The 27019-nt window shown below is 40.4% G+C and overlaps 1 protein-coding gene across 1 annotated transcript in view; it reads right to left on the bottom strand.

Moving 5' to 3' along the window:
* KDM4C (lysine demethylase 4C) overlaps window positions 1-27019 on the bottom strand; it is a 392436-nt gene that overhangs the window by 293734 nt on the left and 71683 nt on the right. The window contains exons 6-7 of the mRNA XM_049770299.1: window positions 25683-25786; window positions 19486-19623 (exon numbers count right to left, since the gene is read on the bottom strand). Of these exons, the coding sequence (XP_049626256.1) occupies window positions 19486-19623; window positions 25683-25786 (242 nt within the window). The remainder of the gene's footprint in view (window positions 1-19485; window positions 19624-25682; window positions 25787-27019) is intronic.

The raw sequence follows: 27019 nt of genomic DNA, 5'->3' as shown, positions 1-27019 counted from the left end.
ATTCATTAAGGGGAAAAAAAAACAATAAAAGCTATTTATAAACACTTAGAGTCAAATCAGTGGCCATCAAGGCTATGAAAACCAATCTCACCTATGCCTGTCTGCAACATATTTTCACAATTCAAGCAGACAAAAATGTTATATGTAAAGGATAGTTGAGGTATTTTCATTTTTTTTAAAGTCAGCTACTGACTTTCCAAAGTCAGTGACAACAGAATCTATACTCAATTTACAACATGCTAGACACAGAGGGGACTACTTATACTACCAGCCGGGGGGTGGGTGGGTAATAGAGGGGGATATAGGATGCATACTGGGAACAGGGGTGGAGGGAGGACAACACTGGTTGTAGGAATGCCCCTGATTCAATGTCACTATATACCTATATATATATATATATGTCACTATATACCTAAAATATTATATACCTGTATATATACCTATATATATACACATATATAACATATATATATATATATACACACCACTATATACCTAAAATACAAATATAAAGATTTGTAATCCACTTTGGTCAAAATAAAAATTAGAAAGAAGGGGCCGGAAAGGTGGCCCTAGAGGTAAGGTGTCTGCCTTGCAAGCGCTATTGTAGGATGGACCGAGGTTCGATCCCCCAGCATCACATATGGCCCCTCCAAGCCAGGGGCGATTTCTGAGCGCATAGCCAGGAGTAACCCCTGAGTGTCAAACGAGTGTGGCCAAAAAAAAAAAAAAAAAATTTAAAAAGAAAAGAAACATAATAAGGAAAGATCAAGAGCAAATGAAATAAAAAAATAAAATAAAATAAAATAAAGTCAGCTACTAGAGGCAAAATAATAGAGCACTTGCTTTGAAAACAGGTTGACCCAAGTTCGATCCCCAGAACCCCATATGATAGATACCCCAAGACACAACAGGACATATCACAAACAACAATGAAGAAAAAGAACATTTGTGATGATCAAGTTGGACATTATGTGAATAAACTAAGTCTGTATGTCTCTATTAACACAGCCACTCTAATTGGCCAGTCTCCTATCTTTGTCTCAACAACAATTGATAATAAAATATCTTCTCAACAAAAACTGACAAAATAATTAAATAACAAAATAATGAATTGATATTTTCCAAACGTAGCATTTATAATGTAAAACACTCTTGTGGAGCCTAGGCAATATAGCATAGCAGGTAATGTGTTTGCCTTGCATTACCCCTAGAATCTGCCAGGAGTGATTTCTGAGCAAAGACCCAGAGTAACCTCTGAGTGCTACCAAGTGTAACCCATATTAAAAAAAAAAAAAAATTGTAGCAATTGCCTGACCTATCAAATTAAAATTCTTTTCACTCAAATATAAATCCACATACTCTACAACACATTAAATAATGTTAAATCATAGATAATTTATCATGAGATTTACATATTCCAATAAACCTATGTGGTAAGAAAAACAAAGGTCATTCAATAGTATTTCAACTACCAAATAAAGCACATTATTATTTTTAAATTAGGCCCCAAAGTATAATTCGTAATAATTCACAATCACATGCGAAAATATTTCTTTATAGCTAACATATAGATTAACTGGAGATGGCTAAGAAATCAAATTTTGCACTCCCAAAACTGAAAGTATTTAGTGTGATTCATAATTAATCCTAACATGTGCCTATTCCTAGCAAAATGAACACAATAATAGTGTAGCTTAAATTTTTCCTCCAAGCACTAACTGTAATAGCTCAATGAATTCATATGATTAACTAGAGATGACTTAAAGCCTAATAAAAAAGTCAAGTAAGACACTAAAAGCTGTAAGAAAATGCCATCATAATACACTAATATGAAAGAACTTAATTGATAATAGTCAAAAAACACTAAGAACTATAAGAATGCTTTAGTGAAATATTCAAAACTGTTTGCATTACAAGCTGTTTCTCACTTTTATGCATAATAAATTTAGTTATATAACTCAAAACAGAGTCCTAATATAACACCAGGTAAATCTTTCTTTAAAATCCTTTGAGATGGGCAGAATCACTCCCCTTTTATTACTCCACTTCCACCAGTATTCTCCAACGAGAATATTCATGTGATAATCGCAACAATATGCGATGACAAAGGCAATATGCAGGCTGCTTGCTCTGAAATGTAAGTGACCACAGGAATAAAAAGTTAATAGGGATCAGGGCAAAGAGTATAAAGTTACTCTTGCAAGTGGCCAACCTGAGTTTGATCCCTTGTTACCCAAGCCTGCCAGGAATGATCCTTTACTGCAAAACCAGGAGTAAACCCTGAGCACAGCCTTCAGTAGCCCCCCACAAAAAAAAAAGTAATTCAGAGAAAAAAAGCTTTACAAAAGCAAATACACAGAGCAGCACCATTCACCAATGGAATAGCATAAAAAATATTTCAAGGAAGGGGTTTGGGGGGGAATGGGGGGAAAAAAAACTCAAGTAGATGTGATTAAAACTAAACTGGAACTAGAACAATAGAACACTATGTATAGTGCTAGGTATAGTCCATAAAAATGGGCCAAAGACAAGGCAGAATAATTCCATCAACAGGCATCATACCTTTCTTTTACCACCTGAATGGACCCCATCCCATTCAGGTCTACTTAATATAATCCCACCCTGTTCTACCTGCCCTTCTGTTCCCCACCTCTACACCCACGCATCTTCCTCCTTTCTTCTCTGCTCTTGCCATTCTGATTGTTGGAACCACCAAACCTAGAGAACCCAGATTCCACCATTGGGCTTCATTGGGCCTCACCCATTTTTCAAAAGAAGTCACCAACGCAAATTGCCTCAACACCGGGAAAAGAAACCAATTTTTTGGTTTTAAATCCACAGCCCCGGGGCTGGAGAGATAGCAGGGAGGTAAAGCATTTGCCTTGCGTGCAGAAGGTCAGTGTTTCGAATCCCAGCATCCCATATGGTCCCCTGAGCACTACTGGGTGTGACGCAAAAAACAAAAATAAAATAAAATCCACAGCCTCGGGGCTGGAGAGATAGCATGGAGGCAGGGCATTTGCCTTGCATGCAGAAGGACAGTGGTTCGAACATTGGCATCCCATATGGTCCCCTGAGTCTGCCAGGAGCAATTTCTGAGCATAGAGCCAGGAGTAATCCCTGAGCTCTGTTGGGTGTGATCCAAAAACAAAACCAAAAAGAAAAAAAAATCCACTGCCCCCAGTTGAAATTCAAAGGGAGGCATCTTTGTGGAGATCACCTCTTCAGATTTGCCTGTACTTATCAAAATTCCTAGCATCCAAATTTACTTTTTGAAATCTATAAAGCCTGGAGTATGTCAGATCTGGAGTATTTGTTTTAATTTCTTAAGGAAATTCTGACTGTAAACGCATGATTATAGCCTTACCTCTAATTTATTTTTCATAATGTAACAAAAATAATATTTAAAGATCAGAATTTGATCTTCTTGTTTTCTATCTTCCTACTTTCCTTAGAATAAAGTTTAATCTCCCTGTACCACAATGCATGCTCTGGTCTCTGTTCAGTCTTTTTTGTTTGATTTTGGTCATATCCAGCATTGTTCAGAAATTACTCTTGGCTTTGCACTCAAATACTACTTCTCACTTCGCAAAGGGACTATATAAGATGTAGGAAATTAAGCTCATGTTGGCCACATGCAAGGCAAACACCTACCATATTACATATGTTTTTTAAATAAGCTCCAGTTCATCCATTTAAAGGGATAATACCCATCTGAACTGGCAAAAAAAATTGATTGATGTAATTAAATAATATAACTACAAGAAAAAATAAGTATCAAAGGGAGGATATACATGACTGCCCATGGACCTAAAAAAGGCAAGGAAGGGAAGACTCGAGAAGTGCAGTAAGTAGCAGCATTCAGGAAGTAATATTGATTAGGTTCAGAAAACTTGAGCACGTAGTTAGGGTAGAAATGTGATATAAGTATATATTTATTCAAACTATAAAATAAACAACACTCTCATCATGATATCCAAACTACAACAACCAAACTTTGAAATATGCCTCACAATGAAGTAGACTGAGGTTTGGGAGGGAACCTGAGAACATAGTTAGAAGGAAGTTGACAGTTGGTGGAGAAATTGCTGCTGGAATGTTGTTTGCCTGAAATTCAGCTATAATTAATTTGTAAATTAGAGAACATTGATAAATAATTTTATCTGTGTTTGTTTGTTTTGATCATATCTGATGATTCTCAAGGGTGATTACTGGCTCTGCACTCTGTAATCAATCACAACTGACTATGCTCAGGGAACCATAAGGGAAGCTAGGAATCTACCCAGGTCTGCCACGTGCAAGACAAGCACCCTACTCACTGCACTATTGCTCCAGTTCATTAATAAAACACTTTTTAAAAAATAAAATACATAAAACATTCAAACATTTTAAAATTATTTTAATTGAATCACCATGCAATATTTAAATTGAATTATCAGTTACAAAGGTGTTCATGATTGAGTTTCAGCCCTACACCCATGTAGATGTGGAACACCCATCTTTCATGAGTGCACATTTCCGGTCACCAAAATATCCAGTTTCCCTCCTACCTGCTTCCACCTTGCCCTCTCTTCTCCTCTCCTCTCTTCTCCTTTTCCTCCCTCCCTCTCTCCCTCCTAACCTCTCTCTTTCTCTCCCTCTCTCCTCTCTCTCTCCCTCTCCCTCCCCGCCTCTCTCCACAGAGGGTAAGGCACTTGCCAAACATCCCACAGCTAAGCAGTGACAGTGGTGAGAAGTGAATGCACCATCATTGCCCAGAACTCAGGGCCATTCTGCCTCAGGAGGTTAGGATCTCCCTGTCATACTGACCTGCACCCAAATCAAGGCCCCACTCTCATTCTTAGTCCCTTCTCCCCAGGATTGCCAGTAATGGCCTCAGTACGAGTCTGTCATTCTTGAGGAGCACATGAAGTCAGGGCCATGAGAGCTGGACCCCAGATCCCTGTGGATCCAGCTGCTCACCTCATTTGGCAGAATGAGGTGTAGGAGAAGGGCTTTGAAGGGGTGTGGGATGAACCTGCTGAAGGTCTGGGTTCAGCAGCACAGCTACAGCCACCAGGGATGGGGACTGGAAAACCCGGAAGCCACTCCTGAAAAGGCCTGGGTGAGTCCAGGAGACTAAACAGGGAAGGTCAGAGTGGAGCACACAGTTGCAGGCAAGAGCAAGGAAATGAGAGTGTGGAGGCAGCAGAAATGTGGGAGCAGTTAGGGCTGAAACCAACGGGCCAGGGGATTAAAGAGGTGCTCTGAGGGGACTTTCAGGGTTATAGATGCAGGTGCACAGGGTTTTTCCTGGTTTGAAAGTCAAGGCCGAGTCTCTGCACGAGATCTCTGGGAACAGGTATTGTGCTCCACAAGAGCGAATGGATAGGTGCATAAAAGAATGCGCTGGGGTTCTGACCCCCATCTTGGGGGGGGGGGGTGCAGTGCAGAAGGGTCAGGGTGGGGGAGGGGGTCCCTCAGGGCTCCTTGGGCACAGTGACTCAACCTCAGCTGAAACTCAGCCTCATTGTGGTGTCAGGACTCTGGGGTTTTGGATTTCTCACTGGCCAATGGGCTTGGAGAAAACGGGCCACACCCACGAGCCGCCCCTATAAAGCCCGAGGTCCCACCTCTCTGGTGGCCTTGCAGCAATTCTAGTTTGTTTCCTAACAACTAGTCACAGCTGCGATGATTGGCCTTTTACTCTCATACCTTTGCAGGTGGAGCGAAAACAATAGAGCAGAGACAGCAATGTGGCCAGAGCAACATCTACCGGCTCAGCTGCCTCTCTTCTCAGCCAAAGATGTCCAGGGATCATAGCATGTGGCCCTGAGGTCAGAGAAGGAGCCCCTCAGCCTGCTTCCTCCCTGGCCTGAGTCTTCGGGCAGTCCCTACACACCGTGCAGCCTCCTCCAGGGACTTCCCGGGACACTGAGCTGGGGTCCACCCTCCCCTCTCCAAGACAAGTCTCATTTGTTAGCAGAGTTACTTGCTACTAATCTAACAAGTAAGGCACTTGCTTTGCATGTGGATGATCTGGATTCGATCCCAGGCACCTGATATAATCCCAGCACCTCCAGAGTGATCCCTTAGGACAGAGCTTAAAGAAAGCCCTGAGCACCGCTGGGTGTGGCCCAAAAAAACACTGACCCAACGCAAAAACCAAGTGCTAAATGTTGGGTTTGTTTCAGAGAACTTGAGGGAATGGGAAGGGAGTCTGTTGGAGAGAGTCTGGGAAGTGTCTTTCCAATTGGATGGGAGAAAATGGAGGTTACTGAGCCTCCAATAAACAAGACACACTCACAAACCACCTGGAAACTCGGGCTTCTATGGTTGTCTCAGTAGTCAAGGCCTGAGACCAAGCAAGAGATCCTTGGGGATGTGGGCTGCCTTGACAACATCCCAGATTATCAGATGAAAGGGGGGATTGCTTCAAGACACTAGGGCCTTGAAGCCAGGGTGCATGTCTCAGAGGCCCACACAGCAGGTACTGAAGATGGGATGCCCCGGGGGTGGGAAAGACTGCAAAGGGGTGTGAAGCTATTCCTACACAAACGCCTTTTTGTAGGGAATTGTGTCCAAGGTATTCCTTGAGACTTAGGAAGCTGAGAAGCTTTGGGGAATACCTGCAACACTCTGGCCTCCTGGAACTTGACTGACCTTTGTCAGTTAAATACCTCCTTTTAGAGTATTGAAAGAGACACTGTGTCAACAACATCCAAGTCTTCCAACACTGACAAATGTGCTGGGGAAACAGTCTCTACAGTGAATATTTGTAAAATGACACCCAAAATTAATGGGCTCGCTCCTGTGGTACCACAGACACCAAGTGCTCTGTGGAGGGAGGACAGAGAAAGCTGCAGAGAAACTCGGGCATATTCCTGTGGGGGAGGGAAGAGGCCCAAAGATCAGATTCAGGTGTGTTTAGAGAGTCATTCACTCTGAGTACAATGGTGAGTGGAACAAATGTGAAGATTTCTTAAGCCTGGACCCTGGATGTCCAGACTCAGGAAGAAGGATGTGGGAGGGAGGCTTGGGGATGAGGGAAGAAGAACCCAAAGGAGTTGACCCAAAATGTTTTCCAGGGGGAGGGACCAAGCAAGGGAGACCAGCCAATGGGCCAATGGAAGCAGAACGGGGGTGGGTTGGGGGGGGCATCTCCTCCCTTTCATTCCAGCTAACGCCAGCTCAGAGAGAACAAACATCAGCTCTCCTGATCCATGTGGATGCAAGTGCTCCAGACAGCCTGAATCCTATATGTGACCCACAGACCTGCAGAACCCCATCCCCAATAGTTCCACAGCCAAGGCTAGGAGCCCCTCATTGGGAAAAACCTGTAAGAGAACCAAGCTCCTGAGTGAGGTGGAGTCAGATCTCTTGCTTCAGAGACAGCCCAGAAACCCCAAAACTTTTATACTGTCTGTCTATGGTTTCCTGCCCCACCCTGAACGACCCCTGCATATGCCTCAGAACCAGTACCAAGAAATACCTTTAAAGGAACTGGAGGTGATAGTACAACAGGGTAGGAACTTGGCTTCATGTGACTGATGTGGTTATGTTCCCAGGCATCCTCCCACCTGGTCCCTCAGGCCAAAGGAAGCTCAGGCTTCCTGTCCCCTCCCTGATGTGATTAAGGGGCACTTCCTAGAATTCAGCCTGGGATTTCCCATGTCTCCAGCAACTCTCCTTTCTCCAGGTCACTGTCTCCAAGCTGTAAGCTTGATGTCATTCCACCCTTGTCTAACCCCATGCCAGAGCTGTGCCACCAGAAGCAAGCTTGGAATGAGAGGGTAGATTCCCCCCCTTCCACCCTCCCCCCCACCCCTGTTCAGGGCCTTCCTCCACAAGCCCCTTCCATGATTCAGGTTTTGTTTAATTTGACGCAGTAGTGGTGCTCAGGGGTTTATCTTGGCTCAGTCCTCAGGATTGACACCAGAAGTGCTCTTAAGTTCCAAGTGTGACGCTGGGGATTCAAACCAGGGCACTGTTTTAGTCAGACCCCTCACCACCTGTCCTATAATTGGCCTCCTCTCTTCCGTTCGGCAGAGGACCGAGTCCACGGATGTAGAGAACAACAACAACAACTCCCTCCAAATATTGGAGTCCTCTCATTTTAATTCTCAGTCCAGGAGTGAGTTTTGGGGCTGGCAGCTTGTGGGACCAAGGTTTCAAGCCTGTGACATAGTGAAGAGCCAGACACATGGCTTTTAAGAATGCCATGGGAAGTAGCACTGGGGATGTGGTATTGTGATCCAGGAAGACTTGTTGGAGCCACAGATGTGCGAGTCTACCATCACTTTGCAACCCAGGGTGTCTTTTAATTTGTCTAAGGACAAGAGCAGTGTTTTTCAACCTTTTTGTGCAAAGGCACATTTTTTTCATAAAAAAAAATTCATGAGGCACACCACAATTAGAAAATGTTAAAAACATTTAACTTTGTGCCTATACTGACTACATATTAAGTAATTCTCTTGAATAGGAATCAAATAAACACAAAGATTATTTTATAACTACTTTATTATGAAATAATCTAATGATTTGTCTATTTGTGAGCGGAAGCTTCATGTTACGTATGAAATTGGAAGATTTTCCACAGCACACTAGACAATATCTCATGGCACACTAGTGTGCTACTGCACAGTGGTTGAAAAACGCTGGCCTAGAGCACTAGAGGGCTTGAGAAGTCATTAGCTCAGCCAGAGGCATGGGGAGGAAACAGAGTTGGGCTGGGTTGGAGACTATGGGGACCTTAACTGTCTACTCTCTATCTCAGTGACACCAACTTGGCTCTTGGACATGAGAAAGCATCTTGAGGCCGAGGCTTTCAAGTTCGAGCAGGCACTGGTGAGCCTTGCACAACTCATATTCAAGTCCAGGATGAAGGGCACTTGAGCCACTTCAACATGGGGCTGGGACAGCGGCTCCTGCTGTTGGCTCTGAGGCTGAAGTGTAGCCTAGCAGGCCTATGTTTGAACTGCATTATCAAAACAAGGCAAAATGATTTAAGACCCATGACCTGCACCCTGACTCTACATTGTGACTCAAGGAGCAGCTCCAGGACTGATACCCCTGCAGACCCCTGCTGGCTATCACAGTCCCAATCCAACCAGGACCTCTCTTGGGGCAAGATGCTTTCCCCTTTAACCTTGGCTTTCCTATCTGTATTGGGTTGGTGAGGTCCAAGGAGGTCCTCTGGGCAACCAAGAACTCTGCTAGTTTAGGCAGGAGGTCACTAAGACTGAGTCTAAGGCAGCACTGACTTGGCCACTCTGCAGAGCAGAGGTTCTGAGGAGGTATAGGAGGCTGTCAGCAAGAGGTCAGACCTGAGGCAAGGGAGGTCCCATCACTTAGGCTCTGGGAACAGACCATAAAGGGCCTGTGAAGGGTACCGATGCCTAGGATCTTCCTACTTTTCCTGGAGTCAGTCATTGACCAGCACATCTCCTGTTTGGATCTGGACTCTGCTGCAGTCTGTCCTCACTCCCAGCATCATTCCCACAGGAAATAGAGTGCCCTTCACTGTGGATGCAGTGGCAGGAATACTGTGGCCACACACGGCAGTATGTGGACGCACTGAAACAGCATCTGACCACGTGGCCAGCCTTCAAGGAGCAGATGCAAGATGTCCAGCAAAATCAGCTGCTGGACAGGCTGGAAAACACCAAGGCCTCTGTAAGCCTGACACCCTTGAGGAACTTGGAGGAATGGCTTTCCCAAGGGCACCCCATAATCACACTCCACCCTTACCCACAGAGGCCAGTGACACCAGGAGCCAATGACAAGGCTGAGCAGCCGGAGGCCAGAGGCCCTGAGGATGGGGGCCAGAATGTTGACATGGTCCAAAAACTAGGAAGAATAATACCATCACCAAGCCTCCTACCTTTCTTCTATCACCTGAATGGACCCCATCCCATTCAGGTCTATTTAATATAACCCCAACTTGTCCTTCCGGCCCTTCTGTTCCCAACTCTCTCCTCATGCACCCACCTTCCTTTTTTTTTTCTTCCTCCTTTCTTCTTTCCTCTCTCCATTCTGATTGTTGGAACCACCAACTCAAGAGGACCCAGATTCCATCATTGGGCCTCACCCCTTTTTCAAAAAAAGTCACCAACACAAATTGCCCCCATAACACCAGGAGAAGAAACCAATTTTTTGGTTTAAAATCCACTGCCCCTAATTGAAATTCAAAGGGATGCATTTTTGTGGGGAACACCTGTTTCAGATTTGCCTGTACCATTTATTCTCCCCACCTCTACTAAAATCCTGCCAAATATTCCAATAACGCCTTATGTGGCAGGTGTTTGGGGTATCCTGGTTATTTTTAGGTCTTTGCCACCCATTCCAGAGCCCCATTAACTGAATACTGACTCTATGAATATATAATGTCCCCCTAATGGGGCACCGAAATGTCTTAGCAATAGGGAATTTTTATTTGGGAGACATTAATGTCTTCCTCAAGATTAGCAACAATTTCCACTAATATGTAAAATAGGGGGGGCAGAAAATGTCCCCCAAACAGAAAACTTTAATCGAAGGCAGCAATGTCCCCCTAGTGGGGACCAAAATGTTTTAGCAATAGCGAATTTTTATAGGACACTCACTTCCACCCAAGGTCAGCATCAGTGTTCCCCAATATCATGTGAAATCAGGGTGAAAATGTCCCACAAACAGGGAACTTCAATCGGGGGGGCTGACTATCCCCTAATGGGAACTAAAATATTTTTAACTGGATAACAGTAATGTCTCCCCAGTGGTCATCATCAATGTTCCCCAACCTCATCATTTGAAATCGGAGGGGGTGGCATTTTTCAAGTTTTCTTCTTTTTCATTTTTATATCTTTCTGTTCTTATTTTAACCACTTTGTTTTCATTTATATAGAAATAAATTATTACGATCAAATATGTCACCTATGTGATGCATTTTCTTTAAATGAAGTAAAAAAAATGTGGTGTCCAGGACTTCTAAGCACTATTGCTGATACTGTGGCTTTTGTGGGGACTGTTTTTAGGTGTCAGGATTTCCAGAAGTATTAAAGGACAGGCAAATGGTGTCCATATTCACTCAAAGAAAGTCTTGGTAATATGATTCCAAATACCAGTTTTGGTCAGATTGTTGTCCCTGCAGAGAATCTTAGATGAGTGTTGAAGCAGGGCCATAGGCCAAGCTGCCATTGTCGATGATAGGTGCAGCATGAGTGTTTTCCACAGGACAATTCCCTGTTTCCAGCTGTTGGCCAGTGTACCAATAACTTTTCACACCTTGGTTTACATCTTTTTAAAGAAGGGACTGAGTTTAAGGAGCTGGTGGGTGTGACGTGATAACTGTGTTTGTACTCACTTTTTAAAATGTATTATTTGTTTTTGTGTTTTGGGCCACACAGGGGCAAATACTTAGGGGTTACTCCTGGCTCTGTGCTCAGAAAGCAGTCCTGGCAGGCTTGATGGAGCACATGCAATGACAGGGATAGAATCCAGGTTGGCTGTATGTAAGGCAAACGTCCTACCACTATTATCACTCTGACTCCCTCACATTTTTTATTTTAATTTTATCTAATTAGAGAAAACTTTTATGTTGAATTGTTTATTAAAAAATTTTTATGGAGGGGCCAGAGCATTGGGGCCGAGGGTTTAAGGCATCTGCTTTGTACCCTCTACCTTAGGACGCAGTGGCGCTAGAGGTAAGGTGTCTGCCTTGCCAGCACTAGCATAGGACGAACCGTGGTTCGATCCCCTGGTGTCACATACGGTCTCCCAAGCCAGGAGCGACTTCTGAGCACATAGCCAGGAGTAGCCCCTGAGAATCACCGGGTGTGGCCCAAAAAACAAACAAACTATATATATATATATATATATATATATATATATATATATATATATATATATATATATATATATATATATATAAAACATAATACTGAGGGCCAGAGAGATAGCACAGAGGTAGGGCATTTACCTTGCAAGCGGCTGACCCAGGACCAACTTTGGTACAAAACCCTGCATCCCATATGGTCCCCTGTGCCTATCAGGAGCAATTTCTGAGCAGAGAGCCAGGAGTAACACCTAAGTGCCACTGGGGGTGGCCCAAAAGCAAAAAAAAAAAAAAAAAAAAAAAAAAAAAAAAAAACATAATACTGAGACATTTTAAATACAAATGCCACCAACATTATGAAATTAAAAAGGAATGATAGAATCATGCCTATTTAAAATAAAGATTTTTTTTTTGCTGGAATTATTATCAGAATGTGGTTTAGCTACACACACAAAAACATATTCACCCCTATAAACACACATACACACACCCCTATAAATACACACACACACACATACACACCTATAATCAGCCTTCACCAACACCGTCCATCTTCTTAACAGGAATTTTATTAGCTCTGCTATCAAACTCCTAATGAAAATTGTGGCTTTTGATACTAGTCAATTGGCGCTGATAAAACAAAAAACATATTGAGTAGGAGCATATTCCTTTTTCTGCATGAAATAGATCAGCCTGTGCTTTACCCTACTCCTTCCAACAGAAACAGCCCAGACCTGCGACTTATCAAAACACCTAGCCTCAAAATTTGTTTTTAAATCTATAAAGCCTGGAACATGCAATACCTCAAAATTTCATAGTAATGTCAGCCAGTAGTATTATAGGAAATGTAATTGAAATGTCATATAATAATCTCCCAAACTCGGTGAGCCGATCACAGGAGTTCAACTAACACCAACGATAGCCCAGTAAATCCTTAGAGACTGATATTATTAACATAAGGAAAGACATTGCAATTATTTAAAATTGACTCTTGTGACCTAAGAATTTACCTTTGCTTTGTAATAATATAATATAAAGTAAATTTTTTTGTGTTTTAAAGGAGTTAGACTATGGTCACAGTTGGAAATTGGGTACACTGGTAAAGGGTAGGTCTCACTACTGGTAGGATAGAAGTTTGAATATTTAAGTAGGAAATAACTATAATAAACAACTTGGTAAATATCAGTGTTGCAATAAAACATTTTTAAAAATTGAAAACCAAGGGGCCGGGGAGATAGCATGGAAGTAAGGTGTTTGCCTTGCATGCAGGTTAGTAGTTCAAATCCCGGCATCCCATGTGGTCCCCCGTACTTGCCAACAGTGATTTCTGAGCATACAGCCAGGATTAACCCCTGAGCGCTGCCGGGTGTGACCCAAAAAACAAACAAAAAAAACAAATAAATAAAAGAATAAAAATTAAAAACCAAATAGGGAATAAAAGGAATTCATATTGAGTAATGACTTTATTTCAATAAGCTTCTCTGCATGCACAGATATTTAGTGACTTTAAATATTCAAATATGAGATAAAAATTAAAAAGGAAATAGTTTAAATTTATTAGTGTTTGCGATGTTAACTGTTAAATATGCATAGTAATTCACTTACTACTATTTTCATGCTAGGTGTTAGTGTAGTTATTTCTCTAATTGCATTCACCACTCTTTGTGGTGAGTGAGTGAAAGAAATAGAATGCCTGTTTCTACTACAGTCAGGGGCTGGAGGGAGGAGGGAGATGGGGACATTTGTGGTGGGAAGGTTGATTGATGAAGAGGGCCTGTTCGTTTTTATAACTGAAAGCCAACTGCAAACATGCTTGTAATCATGGTGCTTAATTAAAGATATTATTAAAAAAGACAATCCTAAATAAAAAAATAATTCACTAAAATTTATGTTAACCATCAATATTAAAATGAATATTAAATTTTATATTAGGCAATTTTTAATTGGTGTATAATAAACAATTGTTTGTTGTAGACATTCTTTAACAAAGTTTTATTGATATTTTAAAGAATTTAAAGAGAAGCAAGTGAAATTTAATTTCTTATTTTTGTTTTGTCTCAGAAAAACCTCTGCTTTCTTTTCCAAGACTGCCATATGCTACCCAGCCTAATAATTCATTATGAATTTTGGATACCTGCACAAAAACCCAGAGTAAGGAGTTAGTATTTTGCCTTGCCCCAGAAACAATAGAACTAAACAGGTTTTCAGGAAGTGAGCAGCCATTTATGCAGCTTTACAATATTTTATTCTGTTATATTGCTTAGGGAAGATATGTTAGACATCTGAACTGAATTCATTTTTCAGGACTGAGTTGTTGCTTCCTAACCACACTGTATAACATTAACTTAATTCTAGCTTCAGACATCTATTCTGTCTCAAACTCATAAAGGCAGCTATGTTCTTAAGGAATCCCAGTACTGCTGGAGTAGTGCACTGCCAATGGCATAGAAAGTCTTCCTGGAAATCTGATACATAGCTTGAAATAATTAATTAGAAAATAGCTTCAATGGGGCTGGCAAGGTGGCGCTAGAGGTAAGGTGTCTGCCTTGCAAGCGCTAGCCAAGGAAGGACCGGGGTTCGATCCCCCAGCATCCCATATGGTCCCCCAAAGCCAGGGACAATTTCTGAGCGCTTAGCCAGGAGTAACCCCTAAGCATCAAAAGGGTGTGGCCCGAAAAAAAAAATTGCTTCAATAGGAAAGGACAGAAGAAAACAGAACCTCCTATTTCTCCCCAAGAAATGGCATGTCTGAACCAAGGGGAACAGGAGGTAGCATATTAGAAAGATATAGCCCCAGACTGCAACAGATTCATGAGGAAGCATGAGTGGAAATAACAACTCAGAAGAAAAAGTCAGTTTCACCACTTATATAAACTCTCTTCATGGCAAAATTGGCTAAAACACTGAATCCAACTTTCTGCTGCCTAAAAAAGACATTATTCGCAAAGCCAGGGCAAACACAAGCTCAAAGTCAGGGACTGAGAAACAATTTTTAAAACAAGTAATTCTATTATAACTGCTAGGATGGCCACTATTATATCAGATAACAGACTTCAAGTTACAAATTTTTTAGGAGATGAAGGTGATTTGGGTCTGTATACATCAGGAGAACTCACAATGCTAAACTATTAGCACCGAATAAAAAAACATCAAAATAGTTACAACAACTACTAGTAGACCTGAAGGGTGATATCAATAGCAATACATGGTAGTCATACTTTAACACTGCTTTATCATATCTGGGCATATCAACTAGAACAAAACTATAAGAAATACTCATTTTACAATATGGAGATTCCTCAAAAAAATGGAAATTGAGCTCCAATATGATCCAGCTATATCACGCTTAGGACTATACCCTTGGAACAAAAATACAATTCAAAAATTCCTTCCTCACACCTATATTTATTGCAGTGCTGTTTACAATAGCCAGACTCTAGAAACAACCATGATGCCCTTCAACAAATGAATGGCTATAGAAACTGTGGCACATATACACAATGGAATATAATGCAACTGTCAGGAGAGGTAAAATCATGAAATTTTCCTACACTTGGATGTACGTGGAATCTATTATGCTGAGTGAAATAAGTCAGAGGGAGAGAGATAGACACAGAATAGTCTCACTCATCTATGGGTTTTAAAAGAAAAATAAAGGCATTATTGTAATAATCCCAGAAACAATAGAGTGAAGGGCCGTCAGGACCTGCCCACAATATGTAGCTCACCACAAAGAGTGGTGAATGCTGTTATGGAAATAACTACACTAACAACTAGAATGAAAAAGTTAATGAATGAGAGAAGTAGAATGCCTGTCTCAAATACAGGCAGGAGTGGGGGATGGCGAACAGGGGCATCAGTGGTAGGAATGCTGCACTGATGAACGAAGGTGTTCTTTTTATGACTGGATCAAACTACAATCATGCTTGTAATTATAATGCTAAATAAATATTTTATAATGAAAAAAAGAAATACAGATTTTAAAGAAACAAATGGGGCTAGCAGATATACATAGCTTTTTATCCCTCGGATGTCTAATACATATTCTTCTCCAGTTCACATGAGATATTGTCCAAGACATCCCAACAGCTTGGTCACAAAACAGTACATCTTTAAATAAAAGGATAGAAATAGTATCAAATATTTTTTCAGACCATGATGCATTTAAAATAGAAAATAATCACAAACGGTGTGGGGAACAAACTCAAGCACTTTAAAAATCAGCAAATCGGGGCCGGGTAGGTGGCGCTGGAGGTAAGGTGTCTGCCTTGCAAGTGCTAGCCAAGGAAGGACCGCGGTTCGATCCCACGGCGTCCCATATGGTCCCCCCAAGCCAGGGGCGATTTCTGAGCACATAGCCAGGAGTAACCCCTGAGCGTCAAACGGGTGTGGCCCAAAAAACCAAAAAAAAAAAAAAAAAAAAAAAAAAAAATCAGCAAATCACTACAAAACAATCAATGGGTATAAGAGGAAATCAAAATATTACTGTAAGAAAAAAATAGTCGATAACTTCCTATACTCAGTAAAGAAAATGCAATTACCATAAAGGGAATTGGATAGAAAAACTGAATAAACGTATCTGGTGGTAGGATGGCATTGGAAATTCTGTAGTTGGAGTGATGAGGACTGTATTCATGAAGAGTGTAAAGCTGAAATTTTTAATTTCTATGTGATAACCAAATAAATAAATCAGGAGGACAATTAAGATAAAAGTGCAGGCTATGAAAAATGCAAATCATGAAGCACTTAACACTAGATTGTTTACGACATAAAGCTATAATAAAAAACATAACATCATTTCTTACTTTTAGCTAAAAAGGGATTAGGGCCACAAAAATTTTCAATGCTCTAAGCATGCTCATGAGCAACCACTAAAGTACATTCAGTACTAAAACTTTGAGATTTCAAGTTTATGTTAACTTGTTCAAATATGGAACCAATGAATAATATGGGTTCTCAGTGTTTGTATATTATCTATAGGAAAAGAAGAATGTATTTGAAGTCATAAACCCAGTATAATAAAAATTTATAATAAAAATGATTTAATTTTTTTCTTTTAAATTTTGAAACTGATTTACAATACTGTTAATACCAGAGTTTCATATATACATGGCCCAACTTGCTATATCATAGACCATTGACCATTTTATACACAGAAATAAGTCTCTCTGGGCCCGGAGAGATAGCACAGTGGTGTTTGCCTTGGAAGCAGTCGATCCAGGACCTAAGGTGGTTGGTTCGAATCCTGGTGTCCCATATGGTCCCCCGTGCCTGCCAGGAGCTGTTTCTGAGCAGACAGCCAGGAGTGACTCCTGAGCACCGCCGGGTGTGGCCCAAAAACCAAAAAAAAAAAAAAAAAAAAAAAAAAAAAAGAAATAAGTCTCTCTTCAGAGACACCAATATGGCTCAACTCGAGAATATGCAGGTATTTCAGCCGGACATCACCAGAACTTTTTTAGAGTAATGACAGATACACTCCTCTACAACCTTCTTGTACTTCTAGAAGCCCTGGTAGCCAGAACCAAACCCTACAAAAGCCAGAGTATCAGCAATAATGCTTAGAATTCCTGGACTACACAGCAGCTTTACAACTCCAAGTTTTGTTTTTTTTACTGTCATCCCCACAGACAACAATTTAAACACCAATGTGTGTTTGAAGCAACCTACTGTTCAGAAACAAGTAAGAGAATGTTTATCCAGGAACAAGAGTTTAATAAAGCTGGCGGCAATAATTTAAAATAAAACAAAACGAAAAGAAAACTATGACAGTCATAAATTGATTAAATGTATGATATGAACCAGATAGTTTTGGTTGATATTTACATGGGATCTATATAAGATAAAAGAGACAATAGTTTTCCTAAAAATCAGTGGCATGCCAGAAGAGTTTCACTCCAATCCCTTCCTCCTCAATCACAGTGTCCTGCTTTTTATCATTTCCATTAATCTAGGTTCTGCAGTGGATCTCAAGCCAGCCCTCACTCCACTCCCCTTCTACATCCACATGAAAATTTCAACACACATCTCCAAACAACTGTTACTTTTTTGGTTTTGGTTTTGGTTTTTGGGCCACACCCGTTTGATGACACTCAGGGGTTACTCCTGGCTATGTGCTCAGAAATCGCCCCTGGCTTGGGGGGACCAAATGGGACGCCGGGGGATCGAACCTCAGTCCGTAGTGCTTGCAAGGCAGACACCTTACCTCTAGTGCCACCTTCCCGGCCCCCCAAACAACTGTTACTTTACCAGAAATTTTTAACCTTGAAAGAAGGTATTTTAGCCAAGAACTGATGAAGTAGATTAGAAACCTATAGCCAACAAGCAACACGTAATATTTTGTTGACATGCTAACATGTCTATAAAGGCACATAATAGTAGCCAAGGTACACATTTGACTTTCTATTTTTATTAGTTAATTGTAATAACACAAGATGAATAATGGAAAAAACTTGTTTGATTCTGTTCCTTTCTAAATGACCGCTCATAAATAGAAATTGCTCAGAGTAGAAAATGTGCTCTAATAGCAGGTGTTTTCTTTTATGTCAAGAATTCATTCAAATGATTCCAATGTTTCCAAAGAGCTCAATTTTAATACATATTATGTGATTTTTTTTTCAAAGTACACCCTAAATTAAACCTAGAGTTGTCTTCCCTGAATATACTTCCATTCAACCTCACCCAAGGCTCTTCAAGCAATTACAATCAACAGAAAATGGGCCAAGCAGTGTCTTAGGTGTATTTTACCATTTTCTGGTAAATCTATGCCCACTTTACAGATTCTGTAAATCACATGGCATCTAAAGAAGCTGCACTCATCCAGGATGAACCTTTGCCTCAAAAGTCATAGGAGGGGCTGGAGCAATAGTACACTGGTGGCGCGCTGTCCTTGTGCACAGACAACCCAGATTCAATCCCCAGAGTTCCATATGGTCTCTGACCCCCACAGGAGTGATCAATGAGCACACAGAGCTGGAAATAAGCTCTGAGCACCTCAGGTGTGCTCAGAAAAGTCCAAACCGAAAAACAAAACAAGTCACAGAAAAATATGCAACTTAACAGAAGCTACTATCACACCTTCTGTCTTCGATTTCATTCAGGGAGAGAGGATTTATCAAAGTTTGCTATTTGTAAATGAAAACACACCATCAACAACCTAAATTAGATTTATATTGTACATGAAATATAAAATGTTAAGCCAAATTTAATGCGGATATGTATTTCTCATTAAACGTTCTGTAAGTTTTATTTTTAAGAAACTCATTTCTTCGTTAAGGAATGTTTCAAATGTTTCTTTTCATTCATCCCCTCAACTGCTTGTGGTCACAATTTTACTTGTCACTTTTTTCTATAAATAGCCATGTTTCTAAGTCATGGGTTGAAAATATAACAAATTCATAGTGAGTTACAATCAAGAATTTTGCAAAAGGAAAATTGGCAGCCTTAAGAAAGAAAGCAGAATTAATTTTCAATATAAAATGTTTCCACTTTAATCTCAAAACAGATGACAGAAAAGTATAGCTTCAAGTGGTGAAATCAACTATGCAAAATAAATATATCTAGTCTGAAATAAACTATCATGATGAGAGGCACAGGTCAATAAGAAAAATAAATACAAATGTGATCTTAGCTTTTCTACTACAATAACCAGAACACACATTTAAGTTAGGCTTTATTTGCGAGGCATAACTTACCAATTTAGCAACTTTTCCATAGTCAATCCATCTTACAGTAGCAAAATTTGTAGATTCTGCACAGTTGAAACCATGATTAAAACCAGCATGGTAGCCATATGGGAAAGTGATCATAAATTCTCCAGCCTCCTGGGTGATCTTCAGGGTAGAAAACATAATATTTTCCAATTACATGACTTCCAATTGTAAATACAATTACAATATATTTCCTCTTAAAAATTGAGAAAAACATGCAATGCTTCACAACTATACTAGTATAAAAGAAATCCCTCAGATGCTTAAACCCTTCAAAGCTCTTAAAAATTTACTAAACAAGGAATTTTACTTTCTCACCATGTAACTCACTGATTAAATCCTCAATGAATCTAGTCAATTAATTATTGACTAGATTATATATTAGCAATTAATATATAATAATATATTATTATATTATATTATATATAAAATTATATTATATAATAATAATATATTAGCAATTAATGTTTTGATTAACATATCAATGTGCATGTTTCATATTTCAAAAATTCACAACTCACATAAGGTCATAAGACTGACATTTATGAGATTAGATCCAGATAATGCTTAATGAGTAGGTTTATTTTGAATCCACAAAACTAGAGTCCACTTAATTACCTTTTCATAATACTTAGAAAACACTAACAAAAACATCCCATTTAATAACATTATTTGAGTTAGTACAGAAAGAAAGTACACAGGTAAGGTGCTTGCCTTGCACATAAGAGACCCCAGTTCTATCCTCAACATTCTACATGGTTCCCTGATCACCCCTCAAGTGTGATCCCTAGGAATAAAATCAGATATGACCAATGTGCATAGTTAGATGTGGCCCAAAAACAAACAAATAAAAATTCAGTAAACATCATTTGACTTGCTGTAGTAAGCAATATGAAATATATTTGTTATGTTCCTGTCAAGAGAGCAGGCTAGAGGGTAAGAGTGAAACTGAGAATACTGAAGGAATTGGTGTTAAACATTGTATGCCTGAATCAAATGTACTATTAACAACTTTGTAAATCACACGTTCTAATAAAAAGTGTTTAAAAGGGGCTGAAATGATAGCACAGCAGGAGGGCATTTGTCTTGCACGTGTATGACCTGGATCTAATCCCCAGCATCCCATATAGGCCCCCAAACCTGCCAGCTGTAATTTCTGAGAAGTAATCCCTGAGCACTTTTGGGTGTGACACAAAAACAAGGAAAAACATGGTTGAAAGAACAGTATTTGAAAGACTACAATCACACACACACACACACATATGCATGTGTATAAACACTTTTCATTAAAATAATAGATAAATCTGTCAGAGACTAAAAGCAAATATGTAAAATGCATACATTCTATTTCTATTTTCTGTATTAGATGAGTGTTTTATTTGTTTGATTTTGATTCTGGGGTCATATCCAGAAGGTATTCAGGATTTACTCCTGCCTTCCTCTCTCAGGAATCAGATCTGGCAGTGTTTAGCACACCTTATGTGATGCCAGGGATCAAAATGGTGCAGGTCACATTCAAGGCTGAGATTACCTTGATGGTAATCTGGTAAGCAGATTACCATCTCTGTCATGTACCAACCAAAACTCATAAAACAGACTGAGCTACAGATAAGTCAAACTTTCAGTTTTTATTAATTTCTTTATGGATTAATCAATTTATTATCCAAAAATTCATCTAGCCCCCAATGTACATTTCAGTCAATCCTAAAGTGCTGATAAATTACTATGCAAACATGTGTGCATGCACAAACGTATTATATAAAACATAATATATAAATACAGGCACTGTATACAGCCACTGCAATTTGGGCTGCTAAAGTGTTGTGTGTAGGTATATTTTCTTCTTTAAAAATTCTGAAATCCGGGCCGGGCGGTGGCGCTAAAGGTAAGGTGCCTGCCTTACCTGCGCTAGCCTAGGACGGACCGCAGTTCGATCCCCCAGTGTCCCATATGGTCCCCCACACCAGGAGCAACTTCTGAGCACATAGCCAGGAGTAACCCCTGAGCGTCACCGGGTGTGGCCCAAAAACCAAAAAAAAAAAAAAAAAAAAAAAAATTCTGAAATCCTGGGCCCGGAGAGATAGCACAGCGGTGTTTGCCTTGCAAGCAGCCGGTCCAGGACCAAAGGTGGTTGGTTCGAATCCCGGTGTCCCATATGGTCCCCCGTGCCTGCCAGGAGCTATTTCTGAGCAGACAGCCAGGAGTAACCCCTGAGCACCACCGGGTGTGGCCCAAAAACCAAAAAAAAAAAAAAAAAAATTTCTGAAATCCGACTAATCTTCCCACAGCCACCCTATCAATGTTCTATTGCCACAAGCCAAGCAGCACTCAGCTGTCACCTGGCAGACCAAGAAGGACTTATCAGCATTCCACATAGTTCTTGTTCCATCCTTCTGAGAAGCAAGACACACCACCTGATATTTTTCCTTGCTAACTAATAAATTCAAGATTTGTTTAGAAACTATGTGATAAATAAAACTTAACCACTTCTGGCCCTATAAAGGTGCCAGTGGGGATAGGGCAGTGCCCCTGAGATAAGGAAACTACCTTCCCTGTTGAGCAGAAACTTACCTTCAATTTCCCACTAGAAAATCTTGTCTTCTTACAATAAGAAAGAACACTTTGTTCCTACTAAGTAAACTCTGAGGTTTTTGTTTCTTTGTTTTGTTTTGTTTTAGTTTTTTTGGGGGGTCACACCCAGCGGTGCTCAGGGGTTACTCCTGGCTGTCTGCTCAGAAATAGCTCCTGGCAGGCACGGGGGACCATATGGGACACCGGGATTCGAACCAACCACCTTTGGTCCTGGATCGGCTGCTTGCAAGGCAAACGCCGCTGTGCTATCTCTCCAGGCCCAGTAAACTCTGAGTTTTAAGCTTCTGTATAGTTTCTAGAAATAATTCAGTCCCATTTCAGCAAGATAAAAGAAAAAACTTCCTGCCTCCATGTTAATAAACTGATAGAAAAATACAGGGACTAAAACAAATTCATTTCATAAGAGGACTAAATAATGATCACAACTTTGTATCATGCACATGCAATTAAAAAGCAGACATTAGTGACTAAATATACTTTTTCATACATACAAGCATAAAAATACATCGAAAGAAAGGGAAAAGGGTATTGCTCTGTCAAATGAGTGCCTGAATAGTTGTATTAGGACTGGAGAGATAGCTAAAAAGACTTAAAGGCATACTGTGCTTGCTAAGAGCTCTTGATTTGATTCTTCTAGGCACTACGTGTCCACTCCCCCAACCCACTCAGCATCATCAGGAATGCCTCCCAATCAAGTTCTGAGCCAAAAGTAAATTCTGAAGAGAGAGAGAGAGAGAGAGAGAGAGAGAGAGAGAGAGAGAGAGAGAGAGAGAGAGAGAGAGAGAGCGTGTAATGCCTCCCAATCAAGTTCTGAGCCAAAAGTAAATTCTGAACAGTTCTAGAGGGTGTGTGTGTGTGTGTGTGTGTGTGTGTGTGTGTGTGTGTGTGTGTGTGTGTGTGTGTGTGTGTGTGTGTGTGTGTGTGTGTGTGTGTTGAAGAGAAAAAAGATTGAGGGAAGGAGGGCAAAGAGAAACAAGGAGTTGGAAAGAGAGGGATGGAGAATGTTGAATTAACCTGCCACCTACAACAGAAGTCACAAAATCTTCGAGCCTAGCAGAACCAGATGAGATTCTGATGAAACAAGACAGCTTTGAAACTGAAAACTTGAAAGTTATAGTCCCCCAAAGAAATGAAAGGTCAGCAAGATCTAAAGGACAACAAGTCCTCCTTTGGGAAAATATACCAACTCTCTGTCAGGCATATTCCCATACCCCTATCTAAAGAGCAACTGAGTCAATTCCTGTGTCTAAGTAATGTGCCCACATTTCTCCTCTGCCTACTAATGTTCAATAAAAAGTGTTTGGGCCTGGAGAGATAGCATAGTGGTGTTTGCCTTGCAAGCAGCCAATCCAGGACCTAAGGTGGTTGGTTCGAATCCCGGTGTCCCATATGACCCGTGCCTGCCAGGAGCTATTTCTGAGCAGACAGCCAGGAGTAACCCAAGCAGCGCCGGGTGTGGCCCAAAAACCAAAATAAATAAAATAAAATAAAATAAAAAGTGTTTATTCAGGGTTAGAGTTATAAGCACAGCAGTAGGGCATTTGCCTTGCACACAGCCAACCTGGGGTGGACCAAGGTTCAATTCCCAGCATTCCATTTGGTCCCCTGGGCATACCAGGAGTGATTTTTGAGCACAGAGCCAGGAATAACCCGAAAGCTGCCAAGTATAGCCCAAAAATCAAAAACAATAAAAAAAGAAACTGTCTATTCAAGGCTGGAGTGATAGTAAAATGTGTAGAACATTTGCCTTAAACACAGTCAGTCTGGATTCAATCCCTAGCATCCTACATGGTCCCCTGACTCACCAAAAGTGACTTCTGAACACAGAGCCAGGCATAACCCCTGAGCACCACAAGGTGTGGCCTAAATAAAAAAAATAAATAAATAAAAGGCTAGTACATTAGTTAAGATGCTTGTCTTTCCTAGGATCACCCAAGGTTCAATCCCTGGCATCCCATATGGTTTCCCAAGCTCCTGAAGAGTGATTCCGGAGAGCAGAGCTAGGAGTAACACCTGACCATTATTGGTTGGGTGTGGTCGGCCCCTTTCCTTCAAAAGTGTCTAATCAAATTTTTGACCCTCAAAGAAATGCTCACTGAGATGTGAAACTGAAAATATCAGGAGTAGGAATAGAAGATAAATCTCTATGTGGTATGCCAACAAAGGTGCTGCCTACAATCCAACATTAATTCCTCTCCACACCACACCTGACTGGTGTCCCCAACAATGCACAACTCAAACTCCTACTTGTGGTACAAATAAAAGCACAAGAGTGAATCAGTGATAATATATGTCTATCATGCAGGGCCACCGCCTAAGCAGTGAGCAAGCTGGGACACCACCTCAGGTTGAAGCAAGATTCTTTAGTCCTAAGAAAAATTCTTCTTAGAACAAAGTTAAGGGAAGGAGGTAAAACTCTTTAGTGATGAGATAAGAAGTAAACATTTAGTCACAAGTGAACAATTTCTGTGGTGGATAACAGTAAGGATTATGGAGAGGAAATCAAATAAAAATGAAAAGACTGGATCGATTATTTTATGTTTCTGTAAGCAGATAAATACTTAATTCTTCTCCAACAGAGAGCTTTTATTTATCTGGTCAAATGCTTTATTTCATTTTGATTTCTTCTCATAAAAATGTTCATTCTTCATAATAATTTCAACCTAAAAATTATACATAACTGTAAAGAAAATGGAGCTATGTATTAAGTCTTAGAGAATTTAGTGGTCAGAAAAAGTACAAAGAAATCTGATTATTAAATCATCAGGCATTTTTTTCATCCACAATAAAATCTCAATTTTTGAATATTTTGAAGTATCATACTGGTATAATAGTCATTGATTCTAAGTAACCAAACTGCTAATAATATTGTTCTTATTTGTTGTTTATTTTTTTATTCTAAAATTTTTTGGGGGATCACACCCAGCAGTGCTCAAGGGTTATTCCTGCTCCACGCTCAGAAATTGCTCCTGGCAGGCTCGGGGGACCATATGGGATGCTGGGATTCAAATCACGGTCCTTCTACATGCAAGGCAAATGCCCTACCTCCATGCTAGCTCTCCACCCTCTGTTTTTTAACCATATATACATATATATAAATGACATCGCTAACATAGGACTTCAATGTAGGGCTGAAGTAATGGTACAGCAGGCAGGGTTCTTGCCTTGCACAAGGCCAACTCGGGTTTGATCCCTGGCATACTAAATGGTCCCCTGAGCACTGCCAAAAATGATTCCTGAGTGCAGAGGCAGGGGTAATCCCTGAGCACCACCCGGTGGGACCAAAAGTAAAAACAAAAAGTAAACAAAAACACTTCAATGTTAAAGCATGAAATTTTATCAAATGAGCAATATTTCATTTTTGGTATTATTATAAGTATTCACAATTGTTATATTATACCATAATATTTACAGTAAACATTCTGAAATAAAAGTAACTCAATATTAATATCCAAGCAATTGTTCTATAATTACATATAAACCCAATTTTCACCCCATACCCTAAAAATACTGGAAGTAAAGGATAGGTTAGCAGAAGCTAGTGACATTGCACATACAAAATTAATTTGCTAAGACTCGTGTTAATGTACCTTGTCAAAGGGAATACCGTATTTCTTTAATACTAAAGGAGATATCAGCGTCATCTTGTGGCGAAGAAATGCATCACACCCTTGAGAACTGGTAGGGAAAAAACCTGGTAGGAAACAAAATTGAGAAGCAGTGATGTAGCAGTTAAGGAAAACTCGAGTTTCTTTAAAAACTCTATTCTAATATGCTCATTAGCTTTAAGGACATACACATAATTACACAAACAAAACTCCCCGGTGCTAAAAGTTAGGAAGAAAACTTTTCAATTTAAGGGCAGTTGCCCTTTTCTACAAAATGATCTACAAAAAACTGGTTTTAGAACCTATGAAATTACTAAACTTTTTATATTTCAGTTTGCAAGACATTTTAATTCAATCTGCCTAATAGCTAATATATGACCAATTATTAAGGAACATTAAAAGAGATATATACATTTTTGGTCAAGGAAACTTCTCATTTCAGATTCCAAGAGGTAATCATTCTAGAAGCAGCACATTTCTCAATGCCTGGTCTGCAGTAGGCATAAAGCAAGCAGTTCCCCTCCCTTCTTTGTTTCAAGAAAGTTTCTCCCTGGCACCACATGCCGATGAATTTTCAACAACTAAGTCCTACTGAACTGCCAAATCAACTTCCCAGTCAGTTAACTTCCCAGTTAAGTGCTTAGAAACCTGCTGGGATCCCAGCCTGAAAAATGCAGAGCTTTGAGATCTTCAAATCAGAGAGCTGAGCATGTGACAAGTCTTTAGTTCAGGATAGCAATTCGGGGCTAGGAGATGGCATTAATGACTGAGGTCGTTCTCTCCAAACGAAAGACATCTTATCCCCAGTGCCACCACATGCACAAGCACAAAACTGTGAACTGCTGACTGATCTCCAGTGCCGAAAACAATTCCTGGTTGCACCACAGTCAGCAAAAGGGCTACTGGTGAGCTCCAAAGTAAATATGCAAGAAGCATCACAACAAAAGTGTGCATGCAGATCCCTGCTAAGCACACCATCAGCAGAGGAATGAGAAGGTCATTTAAAATATTTGGGGGCTTGTTTGGGTTTTGAGCCACATCCGACAGTTCTCTAGAGTTACTACTGGCTCTGGATTCAAGACTTACTCCTGGTAGATCTCAGGGGAGCATAATAAGATACTAGGGGTTGAACCCAGGTGGGCTACATGCAAGGCTACTTCCCTACCAGCAGTTTGATCACTCCAATCCCTTAAGGTAAAGAATGCCCAGCTGTTTTCAGGGGAGGAAACAAGTCCATTACACAGAAAAACATTGCTTTTTTGACTCCTCAGAGATTTCATCCTGTAGTGCTGATTGTGGAAGATTCTTATGAACTCTGT

Source organism: Suncus etruscus, chromosome 1, assembly GCF_024139225.1.
Source record: "Suncus etruscus isolate mSunEtr1 chromosome 1, mSunEtr1.pri.cur, whole genome shotgun sequence".
Classification (NCBI taxonomy): domain Eukaryota; kingdom Metazoa; phylum Chordata; class Mammalia; order Eulipotyphla; family Soricidae; genus Suncus; species Suncus etruscus.
The sequence above is the reverse complement of the archived record's forward strand: the minus strand, read 5'-3'. Positions and strand labels throughout refer to the sequence as shown.